This window comes from Coffea arabica, chromosome 1c, assembly GCF_036785885.1.
Source record: "Coffea arabica cultivar ET-39 chromosome 1c, Coffea Arabica ET-39 HiFi, whole genome shotgun sequence".
NCBI classification, from domain to species: Eukaryota; Viridiplantae; Streptophyta; class Magnoliopsida; order Gentianales; family Rubiaceae; genus Coffea; species Coffea arabica.
Window position 1 is genome coordinate 58945460 of NC_092310.1, and position 20270 is coordinate 58965729.

General features: G+C 39.0%; 2 protein-coding genes and 1 pseudogene across 7 annotated transcripts; 2 read left to right on the top strand and 1 right to left on the bottom strand.

Annotated features, from left to right (window-relative positions):
• Positions 1–1278: 1278 nt before the first annotated feature.
• Positions 1279–2052, bottom strand: LOC113720864 (proliferating cell nuclear antigen-like; annotated as a pseudogene).
• Positions 2053–2688: 636 nt separating this feature from the next.
• On the top strand, positions 2689–4608 carry LOC113716155 (CST complex subunit STN1-like). 3 transcript variants are annotated; one of them, XM_027240450.2, is made up of 2 exons: positions 2689–3443; positions 3960–4608. In XM_027240450.2, exons 1-2 carry the CDS (start codon positions 3004–3006, stop codon positions 4039–4041), a joined length of 522 nt encoding a protein of 173 aa, XP_027096251.2. In that variant the 5' UTR covers positions 2689–3003; the 3' UTR covers positions 4042–4608. The 3 variants fall into 3 exon arrangements, 1 of the variants encoding a protein (XP_027096251.2); XR_003454110.2 differs by having other exon boundaries at positions 2703–3558; XR_003454111.2 differs by having other exon boundaries at positions 2703–3558; positions 3963–4608.
• A 1831-nt stretch (positions 4609–6439) lies between these two features.
• On the top strand, positions 6440–12035 carry LOC140038033 (type I inositol polyphosphate 5-phosphatase 4-like). 4 transcript variants are annotated; one of them, XR_011841851.1, is made up of 13 exons: positions 6440–7829; positions 7944–8031; positions 8400–8468; positions 8623–8710; positions 8800–8904; positions 9010–9634; positions 9728–9921; positions 10049–10157; positions 10242–10390; positions 10634–10878; positions 10962–11056; positions 11140–11209; positions 11533–12035. XR_011841851.1 is itself a non-coding variant. In XM_072083218.1 (11 exons), the coding sequence occupies exons 1-10, from the start codon at positions 7800–7802 to the stop codon at positions 10875–10877; spliced, it is 1701 nt and encodes a 566-aa protein (XP_071939319.1). In that variant the 5' UTR covers positions 6440–7799; the 3' UTR covers position 10878; positions 10962–12035. The 4 variants fall into 4 exon arrangements, 1 of the variants encoding a protein (XP_071939319.1); XR_011841854.1 differs by lacking the exon at positions 11140–11209 and having other exon boundaries at positions 11253–12035; XR_011841848.1 differs by lacking the exon at positions 11140–11209.
• Positions 12036–20270: the final 8235 nt, after the last annotated feature.

Here is a 20270-nt window from a genome sequence, read left to right on the forward strand (position 1 = left end):
ATTATGTTAACCTCTAAAGATTTTTTAAATTATTTTTTTATTTCACATACATCATATCATACAAGTACAATGGAATGATCCGTTTTCTAGGAACTAGGAGCTGCAGTTTTTCAAAAGATTGTTGGAGATTTTGGAAAGACGAAAGTTATAAGGTTTCACAGACTAACGAAGTTTGTGATTGTTCATTCACGAGGTAAAAATGCTGCAATCATACAAGCACTCTCACGAGGTTAATGACTGCTTTCTAGTAGTGAGAAGGCATTGACTTGTTGTATGGTTGTAATCTTCCTGTGACTTCCCGAGTCTATAAAGAATCAATTGAGGGCTCATTTGCTGTAAAAAATATGCAGTATATCCGATCAATAATACTAGATATGTTGAGAAACTACACCAAGCACTTCTTTTATAAGGTCTTGAACGTTAATGCAAAGTGTCATCAAGGCATACTTCATTTTATCAGAAAGGGAATTAATTTGTCTATTGCATTGCACAGAATAAAAGATGAATATGACCTAAGGGAAAGTGAATCTAATTCACGGCTCGAAGCAAATTTCTTAGCATTCATCACAAGTTTACATTCCTCTTGTTTTGCAACAACAAAGACTAATGTCAGCATTGAAGGAATTTGCTTCATATATAAATGGTCCTCTTTTTTTTTTTTTTAACCCAAACACAATAACGTGACTTAGCTTTATTTCATATATATTTCAAGAACTTAGAGCAGCGTGTAGTATAAACTGGGCACTATTTTTTTTTTTCCTGGCGGAATGGGTATCCGGGCTTTCGGCCCGACTAATTTCACTTCAGCCCAGGACAGGAGACGCCACTCCACTCCGAGCTAGGTAGCAAAGGGATTCAAATCCTAGTTGTCCAGATAAATCTACCATATCCTAAAGAGGGGGAGCTGACCGCTCGAACTAACCCTTGAGGGGGGGCACTGTGTTTGTAATGGGTGATAAATAGTACATTACTGATTACTAGTCTGGTAGAGCAGTTCAAGTTTTACTCTCAGCCATATTTGCCCATCATTATTATATAATAAAGGGAAAAGAGTCCCAATGACCCTTCAACTCTTTCCCAAGTAAAGTTTTAGCCCTCCAACAATTAATGTTAAAGTTTTGGTTCTCGATCTAATAAAATAGTATATTCGTGGTCCTTCTGTCAAATCCAGCAGTTAAAATTGACGGAAAGTATCATCTCACGAGATGCACGACCAAATATCAAGGACATTATAGTCTATAAGCAAAAGGTTTGGGTCCACTGCTGGAACATTCAAACTCAAGGCTTTGTCTTTTCTTCATTCTCTTCAATCTTAGGCGTCAGGTAAAATCTTATATAACCCATCTCTGCCAATGGGCTTGCCTTGGTAAAAGAGTTCAAATACCTAAGGGCAAATGTCAAGGACACTGGATCATTCATTTCTATAATAGTTGCTTCCTCTAGCTTGTCAACAGTTGTATTCTGCCGGCAAAAAAATATTTGTAGACCTAATATCACCTCTTGTTGAAAATTTTACGCCTTCTTTTGTCACAGATATCACCACTGTATCACCAATATTGCTGAGATCCTTACAAGCAAACTCACCCGAAGGCATCCTAACAATAGCCTGGTACTCTGCTTCTGGAATTCCAAGGTGCTCACTGTCGATGTCCATAAGCTTCATTTCAAAATTAACTATCTTATCTTGAGTGGGACTTTCAAACATGAAGGTAACAGTATTACTGCCATCGTCGCCTTTAATGGTGATGATGCCATTGTTTCTGGCGCACTTGAGCATCTTAGCCATATTGTTAAGATTCATCCCCATGGAAAAATTACGGTCACAGCGGTAGTGATCAAAGCCTTCGGATCTGAGCAGCAGAGCCACCAGTGCGACTTGGCTGGAGTCCATGGCTTGCAAGGAGAAGCCACTCGAGGAACAATCGAAATTCGCATTGTTCACCAAATCTTTTATGGCATCCAGAACCTTCTTTAATAAACTACCCTGAACCAGCCTTAATTCAAACATCTCTGAAGGGAAATTCAGAGGGAAAATTGCTAGGGTTAGGTTGTAGAGAGGTCGGAGAGTTTTTTTTTTTTGGAGGGAAAGTGGGAAAGAGTCGCCAATAAAGAAGCTTGGCCTGTTTTACCACTAGCAGAGGCCGATGTAGTGGTTCTTGAGCTTCCACTGGCACCCTTTGAGATTGTTGAAGTTGAAGGCGACCTGACCATCATTGGAGAGGCAAGGGATTGATTAGTGGTGAAAAAGAAGTGAAAATTGTTGGAGAAAAAATCAGCGATGAAAGTATTTTTACTTTTCTTTGCTTAGAGACTATAATGCTCTTGATATTCTCACAAGATGATGCCTTCCGTCAATTTTAATTGTTGGATTTGACGGAAGGACCACAAATATACTATTTTATTCCGTCAATTTTAATTGTTGGATTTGACGGAAGGACCACAAATATACTATTTTATTAGATCGAGGGTCAAAACTTTAATATTAATTGTTGGAGGACTAAAACTTTACTTGTAAAAGAGTTGGAGGGCCATTTGGACTCTTTCTCTCCCTGTAATAAAATGTTATTGGTACCCGACGACACCAATGCCTCAGTTTCTGATTGTTTATCACGAGTACTTTCTATGCCCACGTACGTTATGGCAGGTGAAGTATTTGGCCTCCAAAAAAAAAAAAAAAAAAAGAAAAGAGCATCTGTCGCCTTCAAAGAATAATGTCCATATTAGTTGTAGTACTTTGTACTCTATAGTACTCGTATGGATTAGTATATTCTTTCACAGTAGGAAGGATTGTGAAAACGAAATGGATGAAAGTGTGGCGCAGGGCTTTAATCAATGGAATGTTGGGAACAAGAAACCGCGTCGAGAGCCCAAATCCTCGTTATCGTGGTAACCCCCCAGATTATTAGACCTAGTACGAGTACGAGAAGTACTAAAATAAAATATATAGTAATCTTCCCGCCAAGCATCCTTTGGCGGTAAAGAGACCAACTTTCCGTTTCCCTTATGGACGCCTTGTACAATACTCACGTTAAGCTCTTGGCCTTTGACTTCCTGAAACTGACGCCGTCACCGACGGAACCCTCTTCCTTCTTCCGCAGAGGCAAGCGCCTCTCGCGCGCGGAGACTGTAGGAATCGTGGTAACCCGAGATCTCAAGCCGGGAAAGTTCGTCAAATTCACAATTGACGACGGCTCCGGCTGCATCTCCTGTGTTCTGTGGCTCAATCAGCTCAACTCCTCTTACTTCTCTCGCCGCAACCCATCGGATGTTCGACTAATTGCCCAAGCGGCCACTGATTTTGCCTCTGATCTCCAACTCGGCGTTCTAGCTCGAGTCCGCGGCAGGATCACAGATTACAGAGGCGCTCTTCAGATTTCCGTGTCTGATGTTGTCGTGGAGAGGGACCCCAACATGCAGATTCTGCATTGGCTAGATTGTATGAGGTTGGCGCGCCAGTGCTACGACTAATATTGCAACTTATTTACTTTTATTAACTCTGCTAGGCAGATGTATTTAATTCAGGGGAGACAAATGGATTATGAGTCGGACACCATTTGGGTAGGTTAAATTTGTTATTTTGGTGGAAATATTATTGTTTGCATCTCTGTTATTGGATTTTCTAGCACTTGGCCAATTAAACAGGGCAGAGCAGAGTGATTAAGTTCCCTTCTTATGTGCTTTTGCTTTATTGGATCTTCGCAGTTTTATCTCATTGCGGGGATAAATTGCTAGACATCAAACTCAATCCTTAATTTGTTGTTGTCTTTTTCGTAACATTGTTCCCTTTTCTGATTTTCTGGTAATTCCTTTGCCGTGCTTTCTGATCTTGTAGGTCATTATTGTATGGTTGAGTTTTTACCCTGCTCGGAGCATCTTCTTTTACTTGTACCTGTCTAAACCGCTGTGATAGGATGGATTTTGATCTCTTCTTTTTTTTTTTTTTTTTTTTTTTGCTGTAGAAGTCTGGTCATGCTGTTAGCTCGTATTTTGGATAGTGACTGTTCAGCATCATGTGCAAGAATTTGCGGAGTTGAGAGGTAGAGGCGGAGACATGTGGATTTGGACCACCAAGTGAATGTGGATTTCCAAAACTTTTTAGATTTACCCTGATTGGTTTCCAGAATGGACTGATCAGAAAATTGAAGGCCTTGGATTCTTGAAGCTGTGGAGTAGACGTTTGAGTTCAATATGTAGATTAGCAAGACAAAAGAAATTGTTTACTTGATTCACCAAATCATTGCTCTAGTGATCCCTTATGACCATACTGAACCAGCAGGAGAATAGACAGTCATGTTGGGAGTTTTCTTCCAAACCAGTTTTATGGAGCTGCTGGACTCATCTGGTAGCAAACAAGCACTCCATCTGAAACAAGAGTTAAGATTAATTGGTGCTTGAATTTATAATGATTGCAGTAGCTTAAGCGTCTGTAGGTGGTTCAGAGCAGGCTACTATTTGGTGTTTATCTCAAGTCTGATTATGTTTCCATGGATAGAACAGGGAAATATGTACCATAACTGTCGGACAGAAAACATAGCCGCCATGTGACACCAATTTTGTCATATTATATTCGTATGTGCACTGGTAGTGATGCCGGGATGATTCTAAGTACGTAGATGATAAAGTTACATTTTTATAACAACTGGGTTAGTAGATTAATTAACGCAACTGCACAGGGTCACAACTCACAAGCCTCAGGATTTCAAGGCAACAAGGTGGTGGAGTTTGGGTTGAAAAATGGAGAACAGGAGAGACAATGACAACATCTTAGCTCTAGTCCACTCATCTGGACAGCTGGACCAAGCAAGTCATTGGATAGAATTACTTTTTCAGTATTCATGCTCTTGAGCTGCGGGAGGCACATAGGGAAAATAAAAATAAAAATCGTACTCCCAACTTTTTTTTTTTTTTATACTCTTTCTTTTGTTATTTCACAATCTTAATTAGAAGACAAGAAATAGCCTGATTTGCGGTTCAATGCTGGTACGGCAAACCACCCTATAGAAAGGGTTAGACGCTTCACTTCTCATTCCATCTTTGTGTTGCTTTTCTCTTGCATAATTTTTGTGTAATTGAGGGGGGAACATTGAAAGCTCGAACACTGGATGATAGGGAACTCAAAACAGGGTCCGCTCTTTACACAACCTGCTGATTTGGATTGCCTATTATGTTATGCAATCATATGATGTGATTGGCGGCGATAAACGCAAGTTGTAGCAAGGACAACCTACAGTAGATAAATTAAAAGGGCCTAAACTATTTCCAAAACTAATGGGTTCATGCCGGAAAGAGAAGCACGTCGTCTACCAATCATGGTAATCAAAGCTTAGAATCAATTGCGATTCAAGAAAATGGAAGGCCGCCCCAGTCTCTTTCTACGCCCTTTCCAGGATATATTATATGGTAGAGCTGGCTGCGGTTTTGCCCCGGACGACTAGCGCTGAGGTTGACAAATCTTGACAGCCTATTGCTGGGGCCAAACAGCTGCCTCTAATTAGTATAATTTATATGCAGATGGAAAAGATTCACTACTAGAGAGGATTGTGTATTTGGAAAATTCAGGATTAGGGCGCGCAGGGAGTTTCACCGTCGTCGGTGTCTGTATCATTAGTTTAATCCTTGAACCAGTCTTAGCACTTAGTAATTTAGAAGAACCTTGGAATATGAAAATTAAGACCAAGCTTGGGAACAAGAAAGACACGGTCTCCCACATGCAGCATGTGTATTAAGATGAGTCAATCAAGAGTTTCAAGCCAGGAGAGCTTAATCCAAGAAATTACTTTTTTGTTCTGGCTAGAGGGCTTGTATATATATATATATACACATACATATATATTTATATATTCCCATCCCAGAGAGTTGGCCGAAGCCCTAGGAGATGGCGTGGGTGGTGGGTCGATTTCAGAACCTTGATTGGCTTAACAAGATCCCACGTCTATGTGATAATGTGTTTTTTTTTTAAGAAGAAGAAGAGGGGAGCATCCTCCAAGCACAAAGATTTTCACATTAATCCAGGCCTAAGCTCAAGATATGTGGCAATGTGGTTCACCTTCCTTCCGATCAGCAAGGAGGCATCAAACGGGGGTTACTGCTTTGGATCCGTTAGACAGATGCGTGGGTTGAGCCAAGAAAATAGAGACACAGAGCCTTTGGCTTTGAGTTCCCAAACAAACAAACATTTTGTTCACTAGTTTACACCAGGAGACACAGCCTAGGAAAAAAAAATTTACAGAATTACGTGTGACAGCGAAGTTCAAAGTTTAAAGTTCCAGTCCGTATGAACTTCGAACAAATTTCCCAAACCCAAAATCTACATTGGAGACACAGCCATTCCCCACACAAAAATTCCTTGCACCAAAATCTATAAGGCAAGGGGTTTCTCAAAACCCAATAACGCAGCTTGGAGAAATACTACTCTTTTTTTTTTTTCCTCACAAATACTACTCTTTATTAGCATAACATTCTACTAGCCAACTGCTAAGAAAAAAATAGCACTGATCTGTTCATGCACATGTGTTCTTGGCCTTTACCAAGGAACCGAAAATAGAAATTTTGTCTGAGTTTTAGTTCTTAAATTCTATTTCCATAGACGTGAAAGGATCGACTAGTAATCTTGCAGCGGGTACGTAGATGTAGATCTCAAAAGGAGAACGAACGACTCCGTTTGCATTCCCCTTGTCCCCCTTTTTTTTTCTTTTTCTTTGTCCCCCGGTTCTTCTGAGCTGCTTTTGGAAGACCAAAATGAAAATGATGATGGCCGCTGCTTGGATTTTAGATCCCACTTCACTTTGCTGACCGCGGGCAGAAATTCATGAGAGAAAAGACCCGGGCAGCTTGGGTGACTGAAGAATCCATATATGCCTTTTTTTTTTTTTTGGGGCTTAATTTCATTGCCTATTTCCTAGGACTATTTGGCTCTGGCACTAGCAATCTGGGTCAGAAGGGGCCTTGGATTTGAGGCAAAAAGCCTCGAGAGAAAGAGAGAGAAGAGAGAGTTTGCTCCCAACTCAATGCTGCACTTTATTCTCTTCAAAATTCGATACTTTGCTGTCTTCCCAGAACGAGGTTTTATTGATCTTTTTTAGTAGTACATGGGTTGAACCATTGCAAACCTCCCCCATTCAGACGAACAAAGCCAATTTCCCTCTATTTACGTTCTCTTCTCTCTCTCTCTCTCTCTCTTATCAGTTATCACTTTGCTGCATTGTCTTCTTCTAGTTTGACAGAATCTAACAGTCTTCCTTCCACGCATCTTTAAGTGTTGTCCCTCTCTTTGAACATCTTTCTTTCCTACCCTTTTCCCCCTGTTTTCTGTTCTCTCGACTCCTCGCTACAGAATAGAAACAAAGACAAAATTAAACCCAACTGGCAACTGGATATCTTTGATTGGACTGGTGTTTGGGGAGGGGGGAAAAAAACAGAAATCCAGTAACTGAAATGCCAATTAGATGGGATTTTCTTGTTTCTTTCCTCCAGTTAGTTCCTCTTATTTCCCAGAATTCAGTCTTGCTCTGCTCCAAGCTTCGTACTCTTTGTGAATTAAGACCATAGGATAGGCAGCTTCTTTACTTCATTTCTTGATTCTTGGTTCCATTGGTTCCGACCTCTGAGCTTGTATCCAGTACTTGATAGGGAATTCCCCGTCTTCTTCATCAACAAGTTGGTGAACCCATTTGTTTTTCTTCATTGATATTGCATTCTGTGGAAGAACTTCCAAGACGTTTCGGACACTGGACCAGAAAGTTTGAATTTTTGTATCACTCTAGATCATTTGTGTATAATTTCCATATGAAGTTGAAACAATGAGAGATGGGAACTCGAAGAAAAGCAAGGTTTGTTGAATAATACATGCGGATCACTTAAACTACTTGATTTGGTTTAGTGTTTCAGCTCTGCACTGATGTTTCCAAGATTGCTGATTTGTTGGGGTTCTTATGTTGATGAAGCTTTCATGGCCCAAGACACTGGTCAAAAAATGGTTCAATATCAAGAGCAAAGCTGATGATTTTCATGCAGACGACGTCGTTTATGGAGGTGATTATTATTATTATTATTATTATTTCAAATTCTGGTTCATTTAGTTGGTTCTGGATGTTGATTTTAGCGTTGGATTTATTTTTCTTGCTAACTTGGCAGTCGTCCTTGAAATCATTTAGCATATTCTGTTCAATGTCTGTTCTTTATGCAAATTCGTTTGTATATCTAATGAAGCTGGAAATTCTTGGGGGCAGCTTGAGATCTGTTCTTTGTTTTTTGCTTCTTTCTGACAATGATATTTTTTGCTTTTTTTTTATGGTCCCAAACTAATGATTGTTATTGTTTTCAGGTTTGGAATCTACTGGTTAGATGGAGTAACTGTGAAATGACACGGCTTTAACAACTTTATGTTTTTGCTTTTTCAGGTGTTGATGAAGAATGGAGGAGCAATATCTCGGAGAGAAATACTTGCACCATCAAGAAAAGCAAAACAGGTGCAGTATAAGACGAGCAGTGAAGCTTTTGGACCACAACATTCTTTTAACGCACTAATTAATGCATATCAAGAAAACTAAATTTGAATCTTCATTTTCTCTTATTTTGAAAATCATGATTCTTGTGTCATGTCACTTTAAATAAAATTGACAGAAAAATCAAGTAAAAGGAGCTCCGACCGCATCAGCCGTGGAAAGATTGACCTCGATGCTTCCCAGGTCACAGATGTGCAAAATTATAGGTGTGCCCATCTTTTAGGATCAACTCTTAGTTTTAGGATTTTCTCAATTGAGATCTGGCTTTAATTGGTTGTATTCATTTTTGGATCAGGATGTTTGTAGCTACATGGAATGTGGCTGGAAAATCTCCACCTTGTCATTTGAATCTAGAAGACTGGCTGCACACATCACCTCCTGCTGACATCTATGTTCTCGGGTGAGTTTGATCAGCAAACAGATAGCCCTTGATTATCTCTAATGACATCCAAAATTAAGTAATGAAGTTTCATGATTACTCCTGTCTAATCCCTTGTACATTTAGGTTTCAAGAAATTGTTCCTTTAAACGCTGGTAATGTCTTGGGCACAGAAGACAACGGGCCAGCTAAAAAATGGTTAGCACTCATTAGGAAAACTCTGAATAGTCTTCCGGGCACAAGTGGTGGCTACTACACGCCTTCCCCAGTCCCTGATCCTATTGTGGAACTGGATGCTGACTTTGAAGGGTCAACTAGACAAAAGGCCTCTTCTTTTTTCAATCGCCACTCCTTCCAGTCACTTAGCCGTAGCATGAGAATGACAGAAAATGATATGTCAATGCCGCAGCCTCGACTTGATCGTCGATTCAGTGTCTGTGACAGGGTTATGTTTGGGAACCGACAATATGAGTTTGACCCGAATGTCAGATGGGGAGGGTCATCTGATGATGAAAATGAAGAAGGCGAGTCACCTTGTTCGGCACACTACTCACCAGTTTCATACAATGGTTCTGTCTCAATGGAAGAAAGAGAGAGACAACCTGGGCAATCAAGGTACTGTTTGGTGGCAAGTAAGCAGATGGTTGGGATTTTTCTCACTGTATGGATAAAGAGTGATCTAAGAGATGATGTCCGCAACATGAAAGTGTCTTGCGTGGGCAGAGGATTGATGGGTTATCTGGGAAACAAGGTGCGTATGTTCTTCACAGAATCTTGTTAAATTGGGATCAAAGTTGTGAAGTTGTAAGCCAAAGTGGTAATCTCACTCTTTGGGCTTTTCCAGGGTTCAATTTCGATTAGCATGTCTTTGCACCAAACAAGTTTCTGCTTCATTTGTAGTCACTTGACCTCTGGGCAGAAGGAGGGTGATGAGCTGCGAAGGAATGCTGATGTCATGGAAATTTTGAGGAAAACAAGGTTTCCAAGAGTTCGTGGCATGGGAGATGAAAACTCTCCTCAAACTGTTCTCGAGCATGAGTATGACTCTATCAGTCCTACTACCCTGTTCAGTTTTATTTTGTCTCAAATTTCGTCAGTAATTCATTGTTATTAACCTCTATCAGTACAGTTTCTAAAATTTTAAGATTTATATCTGCTTCTTTAGTCGAATTATATGGCTTGGGGACTTGAATTATCGGATTGCATTATCCTATCGAACTGCCAAGGCACTGGTGGAGATGCAGAACTGGAGAGTGTTGTTAGAAAATGATCAGGCAAGTAAATGCAACAAGGAATGACTTGAATGCGCTTTTCTTTGTACATTGCTTGCTCTAAAAAGACGTTTAACTTGTTTCCAGTTGAGGATAGAACAGAGGCAAGGTCGTGTCTTTGATGGATGGGATGAAGGAAAAATATATTTTCCCCCCACCTACAAGTATTCAAATAATTCAGACAGATATGCTGGCGATGATATGCACCCAAAAGAGAAACGGAGAACACCTGCCTGGTAATACTTCTTTCTTCAGAATATTCGATGGTTATATTATGTGAGGGAACCTCATAGTTTGAACTTTGAAGTAATTTATATTCCAAGTTCTAATTATGAATCCATGTATATTTGCTCATACATATCCCACACCACTCACTGCCTCAATAAAGGAATAAGGTAAAAGAATATTCTTTCATAATTTCATTCTCTTCTTTGCTCCATCTACATGGAATCACAAAGCTATTGTAATAATTGATGAAGGTGTGACCGTATACTGTGGTATGGCCGAGGCATCCAACAATTATCTTATGTTCGTGGTGAGTCGAGGTTCTCTGATCACAGACCAGTGTACAGTATTTTTTTAGCAGAGGTTGAGTCCATTAATCGTAGCCGAATCAAGAAAAGCATGGGTTGCTCCAGTTCGCGAGTTGAGGTTGAAGAGCTATTGCCCTGCTACCATGGATACAGTCAACTAGATTTTTTCTCCAGCATGAATTCTCAGTGAAGTATGCTCTTTACTTTCATTTTCATAAAGCTAATTTCTCATCTTTGGTTTTTCCTTTCACTTGAACATTTTCTGGCTGTTTAGGGACTCATTCTCACCAACTCATTTGAGAGAAATTGACTATCTAAACCAGATGAAGCTATTGCTCTGCAAGTAGCTTCCAAAATGGGGCAGCATTGGTATGACTTTCCATCTTAGTGCATATTCTTTCATTTTTTTTCTTGGAAGTTAAACCAAAATTAATGTGAAAAGGACTTTGCAGACACTCATAATGCCATCAGAAATTCAAATAATGAGATTGGTTAATCTGAATCTGTTTGCCATCATAACAGGTTATTTCCATTTCTGTTTTTGTTCTTGTGTCTTGTTTCACAGTTGATTTTATATTTGGATCATCGTTCCCATATGTAAGCGCACTACCCCCACCCAGCGGATATTTCTTCGAACAATTTGAGGTTAATGACTTAAATGAGACGGTCGGTTTGTTGTGTATTTGGTTTGCTTTTCCTCCTGAGGAGATAGTACAGCAGCCAATGCCTTTCTGATCGAGACTTCCAATACTTACTTTCGCTTCTACAAAAATATTTAGTCATACAAAAATTCTTAAAAGAGTCTTTGAAGATTTCAACCTTAAAAGATCTCTTTCATGAACCAGGTCAGCGGATAAGATTGCCTGAACTGGAAGACCGAATCTGGCTGCGCCACATCCCAGAAGAAGGTTTGTCGTCGGCAATTCTACCTTCCACGGCTCTTTTGATGGGATGCGTTGCAGACTTGCATGTTTTCCATGACTTTTCATTTCCCAAACAGGTTTCTTCTCATTTAGTGATGACCATGGTTTGTCTGACTCAACCCAATATTTCTGATGTCCAATCTTCCCATAGATTTTTTATTTACATGTACAGAAAAAGACCTCTTGCAATAAAGGTTGACACTGCACCATGAAAATAAATTTGTCAACCGGAAAAAAGTCAGACTTGGTTTTGTATATCTGATTTCGTTAGCTTATTTCCAGTGTAGAATATTAGGAATTCTTTAGATTGAGAAAGTAGCTCAGGAATAATAATAATCTGTAAATTTTGCTGCAATTTTCTACCGCCAGAGAGAGATTTTGCTGTGGTGAATATATATATTTATTCTTTTATAGATGATACAAAAGGTAAAGTGAAAGAAGAAGATGATGTGAATCAAATTATGTGTTGCTTGCTTGCTCTGGTTCAACTGAAAAGTAAAGCATTTTGGACAATGAATTCGATCGATGGTCACTGTTTTATCTCTCTATCCCCCCTTTGACTAGTTGAAATGCTGGAATTCTGCAGAAAACAAAAATAAGGAGCATTACGTTTCAGAAGTGCAGGGTGTCAGGTTATCGTCGGGCTTTTATAATTAATAAGACTGCCACCGGTCTAATTTGTGGGGGTGCAAAGTAAAACTGCAATAGACTCCCGACTACACATTTTTACACGCTTGCCCCTCTGCTCCGAAATCTGACTTCTTCGTTGCTCCCTCCACTACTTTGAATTCTTGTGCATTCTCAGTCTGCACTGTTTTCCATTTTTGCACCACCATGGTTTGCCAAACGAGGGGCCGCATGCTCATCTTTTATCTCAAATTAGTTTCTGCGGCCAAAATGCTTTTTTTAGTCATAATTTCAGGGTAGGATGAGCAAAGGGACGTTGGCATTTTCTTTCTTTTTTTCAAATTGGTCGGCTTCTCCCAAATCCAGAAAGATGCAAGTCATATCCTACCCAAAAAAAAAAAAAGGAATGATCATAGCAAATGCAACTACGCTGCCTCTGACTAAGCAATAGACAGGGAACCCTTCTACTGCTAAGTTTGGAGCATTTGTTATTCCTTTTTCACATAAACTATTATCCATGCAGAATGTAGTTCGCTTTTCCTACTTTCATTTTTCTTGAAGCATGTTTCTTAGTACTTAATGAGCCACTGCAGCTTTGCTCCGTTCACTTCTTTTTATGCCTCTGTTTTTCATTTTTCTTTGCCCAGAGTCTCAGACTCTTTCTTTTTTCCAGTCTGCCTCTGCCTGCTACAGAATGTTACACACTGACAGTACACAGATATCTTCTTCCTTTAGAAAAATGTAAGAGATCAAGGAAAATCCACAACAAGGTAAGAGCTTGGCAGCATTGGGACCAACGGACTCTTATGATTGCCCGGGGCAAAACTAAATGCGTAATGTGTACAAAATCATAATAGATGTATAATCTCACTTACTTATTTCCCCTGTCAGCTTGATAAGATCAAATGTTCCCGTTAAAGGTCACAAATTGACAGCATTACTCTTGCACTCTTCATAACTATTTAGCCAAAAAGTCAAAACAAAAAGATAATTTTTAACCCAAAAAATGTAGATAAAAATAAAACATCAAATTGCTAGCCAATACTGGTCCGTATTTCTTTTGTATCGAGGTGATGATGGGAAAATAAAAGCCGTGGATAAATAAAATCTAGTCAAAGTCAATCACTTGGAAGGATTTTGGTGGGTTATAATATCTTAAAAATTTTTCTGGAACAGTCGAGAAATTTGTTAGGAAATAAGTTTTAATAGATAATGTAATTTAAATTATATTAAAAATTAAAATAATCTCTTTATACGTGTGGTTTGTAATTTAAATCCTACTTATAGAAAAAAAAATTCACAAATAAGTAAAATAGTTAATCAAAAAAGATCCAATGAACATATATATATATAGGAATATTCTATATATTTTTTTGGGTCAAAACATCATTTGTTGTTTTGACCAAATTATCCCTTTAAAAAAAATACACAATGCACGCTTCGCGTTGCACACCGATAATTGTAGTACCATGATTCTATAATGAATTGATTCGCGCGCGCGCACAGAACAGTCACACTCTGCAATGGACGATCCCAAATCGGTCCAAGATATCAAGTTGAATTTTGAGATCAACAGCCAAAATTAAGCCAGGCTCCTTTTACCCGATACCGGATCGTTAAATGTACGGTGAGTTGCACCAAAACCCATCCCCTACGCCAGCGTGAATGTTTCCCAAAAGGCAATAGTAAAATAGTAAATGGAGGACAGGGGAGGGGATGGAACAGGAGGAGGAGTGAGGCAGCAGCATCCCATAAATAAAGGGGCTAAGGCTGTCTGGACCCAGATAGATGTGACACTTGGTTCCGGTAATTCAATCCTCGGCTTCTTTATTGTACGTTTGCATGGGGAACTTCGAACTCATTCCCAGGCTCGTATGTTTCTTGGATCATTTGTCAACTTGCCTTGCTCTGTTTTGACCATTTCCTTTTTCCCCCCTGCAGCCACCTTTTCTTTTCTTTTTTTTTTTGACATTCATACTTTATTTCAAAAAATATATATTTTTTTTTAACATTACTCAAGTCTGAATGCTGTTAGGTAATGCATGGTTTAATTAATAGCTTCTACTCGTTAGTCTAGAGGGTTGTCTTTATTCCTCTTTTCCTAGACATATTACATAAGGATGGGTAATGTACTGCTAACTAACCAGACATTTGATTTGTGTTAAACTGCAGTAATGGTTGAAAGATCGAAACAAGATCATTTCGAGATAATGGATCGTCGAGAAGATGTTTTCGAGACGGATAGAAACGGTCGAATCAATTCGATATTTTATTATTTTTGTTAATTTTTTAAAATTATTTTTGTTTATCTTATTTTTATAATTTTTTAAAATATTAAATATTTTAAAAACTTGTGTTTCGTCAAAATTGCGACCAATACGTCAAAATCAATGTAAAATGATCGAAACTACGACCGCGACCGCGACTTTCAACCATGATTGCAGTAGTAAACAAATGCTGGGGGTTCTACACTTTTCCTTTCAGCAACTGTTGTTCCGTTCTTTTGTTTTGCTTTCACTACTCTTTTTGTTATTATGTTCGTTCATTCTTTTTAATTTGCAACCACAGGTACTAGTTGACTGATAAGATAATACTACTATAATTTTCGGCCACCGACCATTCTAAGAACTCTGAATCCCCCAAGTCTTCAATACAACCCGTTCAAGGTATCCCACCCGGGCACCACTGAATGCTGGATCTGGGGAACTATAAGCACTGTTACGTAGCGACTAGTCTAGTGCTTAATTTACTACTACTTTCCATCATCCTACCTAATCCTCTCGGATCGTAGTAGCACTGTGCTACCGTGTACTAGTAGTAGTAAATGTGCTTACTGTAATGACCCATAAATCACGGTACACTTGGTCGCCACAGCGATTTTCACTAAAATAGTACAGTAATTAATTAGCCCGTGGTCAAAAGATTGTACGTACCTTTCCCATTGTACAAACTTTGCAATCTTGCGTTTAAGAATGTTTATGGGTTGTTAAAAAAGATAGTATTTTCTGCTGGGTTCGAGCTGTACCTCTATCGTTGTTGCTTTTGTTTTCTTTAAATTCATGTTTTTCCCATTTAGGTATGGAACTCTATTTTTGTATTTCTTTAGCGTCCGATCAATTAATTAGTGGTCTTTTCAGGTTTGACGAATTCATCGAATTCGTGAATATAAAAATTATTATTATTATAATATAAATATTATATTTTATATGTATATATATATATATATATAAATAAAGTGTTTACCAAAATTGAGCGATTGACTTTGCGTCACACATTCACTTTAAACAGAGGTGATGCTGAGGAAAAGTTGTGCGGCCGATATCCACCATGCAAACGGCTGCTCTTGGCCCCATTCGCACTGCTCACACTGTTACTCCTACCAACAAGTACAGGATTGCCATCATTTGCATCTTCACGTTTGTCGACTGCTTAGTTGATTCTCGACAGGGACTTCAAAATCGACTGGGGCAACGGTTGGTGGGGGGCCGGCGGGGACGTGGTGGAGTTGCAGCCTTCAGCATAGCAGCTTGCCTAATTTTCCCCTTTCTCAGAGCATAAAAGTATAAAACTGATGATACCCGCTGAATGAAGCCCATCAAAGCCCACGCCCACGTCAAATTTACAAACCATTCCAGCGGGATAGAGATGCAAATGCTTACCTTCCTTTATGCTTTCGGTAATAGCCCACTACAAATCATCGCAGACTCGACCAGTCTTGCCATTTTGTAAAGTACAATCGAAGAAAACTTTCACAATCTCGTCTCTAGTTGAGTTTATGCTCCATCTGTTACGGTGATATGCATGGCATGGCTTACAAATTGCATGCACAATGTTTGGTTCACAAAACTTGTTAGCTAACTAATAAAAACTTGTTGAGAGGGCAAAATGATATAGTTCAAATTTAAATCTAATATTCTATATAGAATTTTTAGAAAATTTTGAGCCTATCTATGTCCGTGTGCAACACACACACTATTTATTTACCACTTCAATTAGCTAGTTCCCAACAATAATGAAATACAATGAACTTCAGCCCCTCCAAGTTAATTTGGCTGGACATGCACGCCTATGTGTCCACAAACTACCGGAGTTCAAGTGGTTTCAAAATTCAGCTTCAGCAAGGCCGCCAGCACCGGAATAGCCTAATTCAGAAGGCCGGAAAACAAAGCCCAGAGAGACAACGGACAAGCAGAGCATGTAATTGATCATGGAACTTTTGAGAGTCCAAATTGGAACCGTGTGGGAGGGGATCGAAATGACTCAGTGCAATTGGGGTTCCGTGTGGCTGCTGTACTTACTTGTTGTACTCCTCAATGTACAATTACGTTATAGTATTATGCTGAGAGTAAGAATTATGTATAGGAATAAAATATTTCACGTACAACAATTGGATGAATCTGCATAAAACACGACCACAATGCGTACATGTCCGGTGGGAGGAGTCTCTGCACTGGCAAATCATAATACTCCACTTCGTTAAGCAGCTAGTTGGTAGTACTAGTTTGACGTAGGAAGGGTCAGTGTTTCTTCCGTCAGGTGAGGTCAATTAGCACAGGGTGTTAAAGAAAGATGGAGAAGAATCTGGTGGGACCTTCTGAAGTCTGGGACTGAACGTCACATTACAGCTCAGAAAAATATGTATATAAAAATAGTAACTACGACTTTAACTACAAATGGCAAAAAACTACTACTGCGAGTATGATCCTGGCCACTATTTATGTGGCTGCTGCTGCTGCCAGTTGTGTGTCTCTTATTCTTGGTTCCTGAGTGAAGCAGAATTCATTGGTGCGAGAGTCTGGTAGGAATGGGGCATTTGCTAGCTACTGAAATACTGAGTGATAATACCACCATAGGCTAAATGAATGTAGGTAGCTGTCTCGATTGTGCCATGGAAAGGACATCCTTGCGTCATGGTGCTCCTCCTGCCCATATAGTAATGTGAGCTTGGACAGTCCACAGTCTACGCATTCTGTAAACTTGGCGTCACAATTGGTGATACTGCAGTGTCAAATTGATGCGAGTTAAGTCGAGCAAAAGATGAGATATTTTGTCCAACGATGCGATGCTATCGCTTCATTAGGAGGACCCTTCGAAGGCTTGCTAAATTTGTGGTTTCGTATGTGGAGAGCAATTTTCAAGTGTTTAATTTGATAGATGAACTTGGATCAAGCTGGCATTGGCAAAGGGCATTGGTTGATGAATTACTGGTTCCTTAATTCGGCCGGAGTTGGTGCCCGGTGGGCTACGAAAACCAAAATGTACTGGCGCGGGGTGAATCAACGGACACCAGCTCCGGTCCGCCCCTTACCTGAGAAACGTTACATGTGATGTGATTTGCCGCGTGTCTAGCATGGTTAAAAGACCGACGGTGTTCGCGCAAGCGCCTCCGATTCCCTGCAACCAGGTGTTTCCGGTCCGCCTAGCCAACCACTAGCAGTTACAGGTTAGGGATTATGCAATCAAGGGTTGGCAGGAAGCTGAGGAGTTCAGAAGAACCGCCAGTCAAACTGAAAGTTAAGCAGTGCTAGTAATTAAAGAGGGGAGGGGTTTACGTGGACACATGTTTTCTGGCGATTACGCAAAAACAGTATGCGTGGCAGATTCAAGAGAAAAGTAGACGTCACACAATCCAGACTGCTGGGGGCGGAGGAATGGCAATAACTACTAGTGAGTAGTACTCCTACTTCTGGTAGTTGTAGTACGATATGTAAGGCTTTGCTTGTGAATTAAGTTGGTCAGATGGACGGGTGGATGCAGCAGGAAAATTCCCAGCGGACAGAAGACGCAAGCCCAGAGGGAGGGTGTCACTTGTGACATTCATGCTCGCTCACCCCTCGAGTGATTCTGAGCAATACATGCAAACTCCAAATTCTGCATAAATCCAAAAACCTTGCCTCCTTCAGTCGTCTTTCACCTGATGTTGACCTTTAATCCAATGCAATTACAGTAATAATTAAGCCCTAGGCATGGATTAGTAGCTCGTTTTCTCTTGATGGCAAAAAAACCTTTGCGCTCATTCAACTTTTGACCATTGAATTATTTTTCGTTTCAATTTGACCGCTCAACTGATAGATAAATCAAGATATTTCTGGCCATTTCGTTTTTATTTCACCATTAACTAGACCATTGTCATGCGTGTGCCATGCACACGTCAAAACTAAAGGTATGTTTATCAATTCAAAGATTGGCGTAGTTTTTTCCCAATTTGTTCTACTACTTCAATTTTTCTAAGGTTAGGCGAAACGCTTGTTCTAGCGCAAAAAGTCAACTATTGTGAGAAATTACGGTTCTCATCTATTGTCCTTTTAATTTTTTTCACCGTCTCCTATATCAGCACGAATGAGACTGTATGATGGATTTGCGGAATAAAAAACCATCTAAGTCGTTTAGGAAAGTCCGCAAGGCTTCGAGTTTCTTTGAGATCCATTAATGCTTTATGTTATCTTACCTTCGTCTGTCTTTGTGAATCTTTGTTTATATAGATTGTCTGATTGGGGTGAAAATAGCCAGAAAGAAAACTGCGCAGCCCATTGTCTAAGCCATGGGGCTTTCATGAACTGGCCCATTGGATTTGGTAATGAGTAATAACAAAGACAGAAAACTAAGTAGCTAGTCAAGATCCCACCCGAAAGCACGTCTTTCCCAGTAAGGCAGAGATCCAAACGGACCCGATGGCATGGGGGATGGCAATCGCTTCGTCGTTGCCCGCCCGCCGTATGAGTTTTTTTTTTAAAGAAATCACGTATTATAATAATTGGTAGGAAATAAAATTTAAATTCTTGACTTTTCATTTCATCAAACCTTAAGAATTTTATGGTGACCAACAGCCCAAAATCTGTTTGATGAACAAGTGAATGTGGTGCATATCCAAGATTCCTTTTTCTTTCTTTTGTTTAAAAAAAAATGGATTTCAATTATAAACCTATAATGGGGTTTTGCCCAAGTACAAGTCGTGTCCTTGTTCGTCAAAGTAATTTAAAACTTTTACAAGTCTGTCTAAAAAAAATTGACTTCGTACACATTGATTGCATTGGTCATTGAATTACGACATTAATTAATTGACTTTGCTTTGTTACCGTGTCTGCTGCAGTGAATATGATATCTCAAGCCACTGTGGTGAAAGGCGCAACGAGCCTCAGAGTAGGCATGGCCATGGTTTCATTTGAAACCGGGAATCGGATCGTTTGAAATCGGACCAGAAGCGGAATCAAAATTATGGAATCAGAACCGTGGTAAAATCTTGGATAAAGGTTTCTGTTCGAGTTTTCTAAAAAATAGAACCAGAACTAGAACAGCCGATTTCAGAACCGTTAAAAATAATTAAAAATAATTAATATAAGTAGTGAGATAATTCAAAAAAAATTAGTTGTGTTTAATAGGTTTTAAGAAAGTTTAAATTTTATGGATTTTTTATATATTTTATTAATTATTTAATAATTTCTATTCAACTAATATCTATCATTATAATTTGTAAGTATTAAATTATTACTTACAATTTTTTTTTGCTTATTTGCTATCAAATGACAAGTTTTGATGGTAGCAGCTCATCTTCAAAATCAAGCAAGCAAAAAAATACTTTTTGAAATATTTCTTCAAATGGAATCTTCAACATTCAACTCAAGAAAGTCAACACATGACAACCATTTGATAATGTAAAGTATTTTTTAATTTGACAATGTAATGTACTTTTCATAAAATTTATATTATCTATTTATTACTTCTTACTTTGTAGAATAATAATAAAATTAAAATATGATCTTTATTTTGTATTTATTTTTTTACAGTTTATTTGAAATTTCAAATATATTGTTATATTCGTATTAAAATTGTTAAGAATAAGAAATTAAATAAAATTGTATACAACCATACGGAACTGAAAACTAGAACCATAAGAAACCAAAATCAGAACTATGGGGTTCTAGTTCTATCTTTGAAGAACCACAATCAGAACCATCTTATATGGTACAGTTCTGATTCTATCTCTTTGAAAAACCAGAACCGTTGGTCTTGGAACCGTGGCCATGCCTACCTCA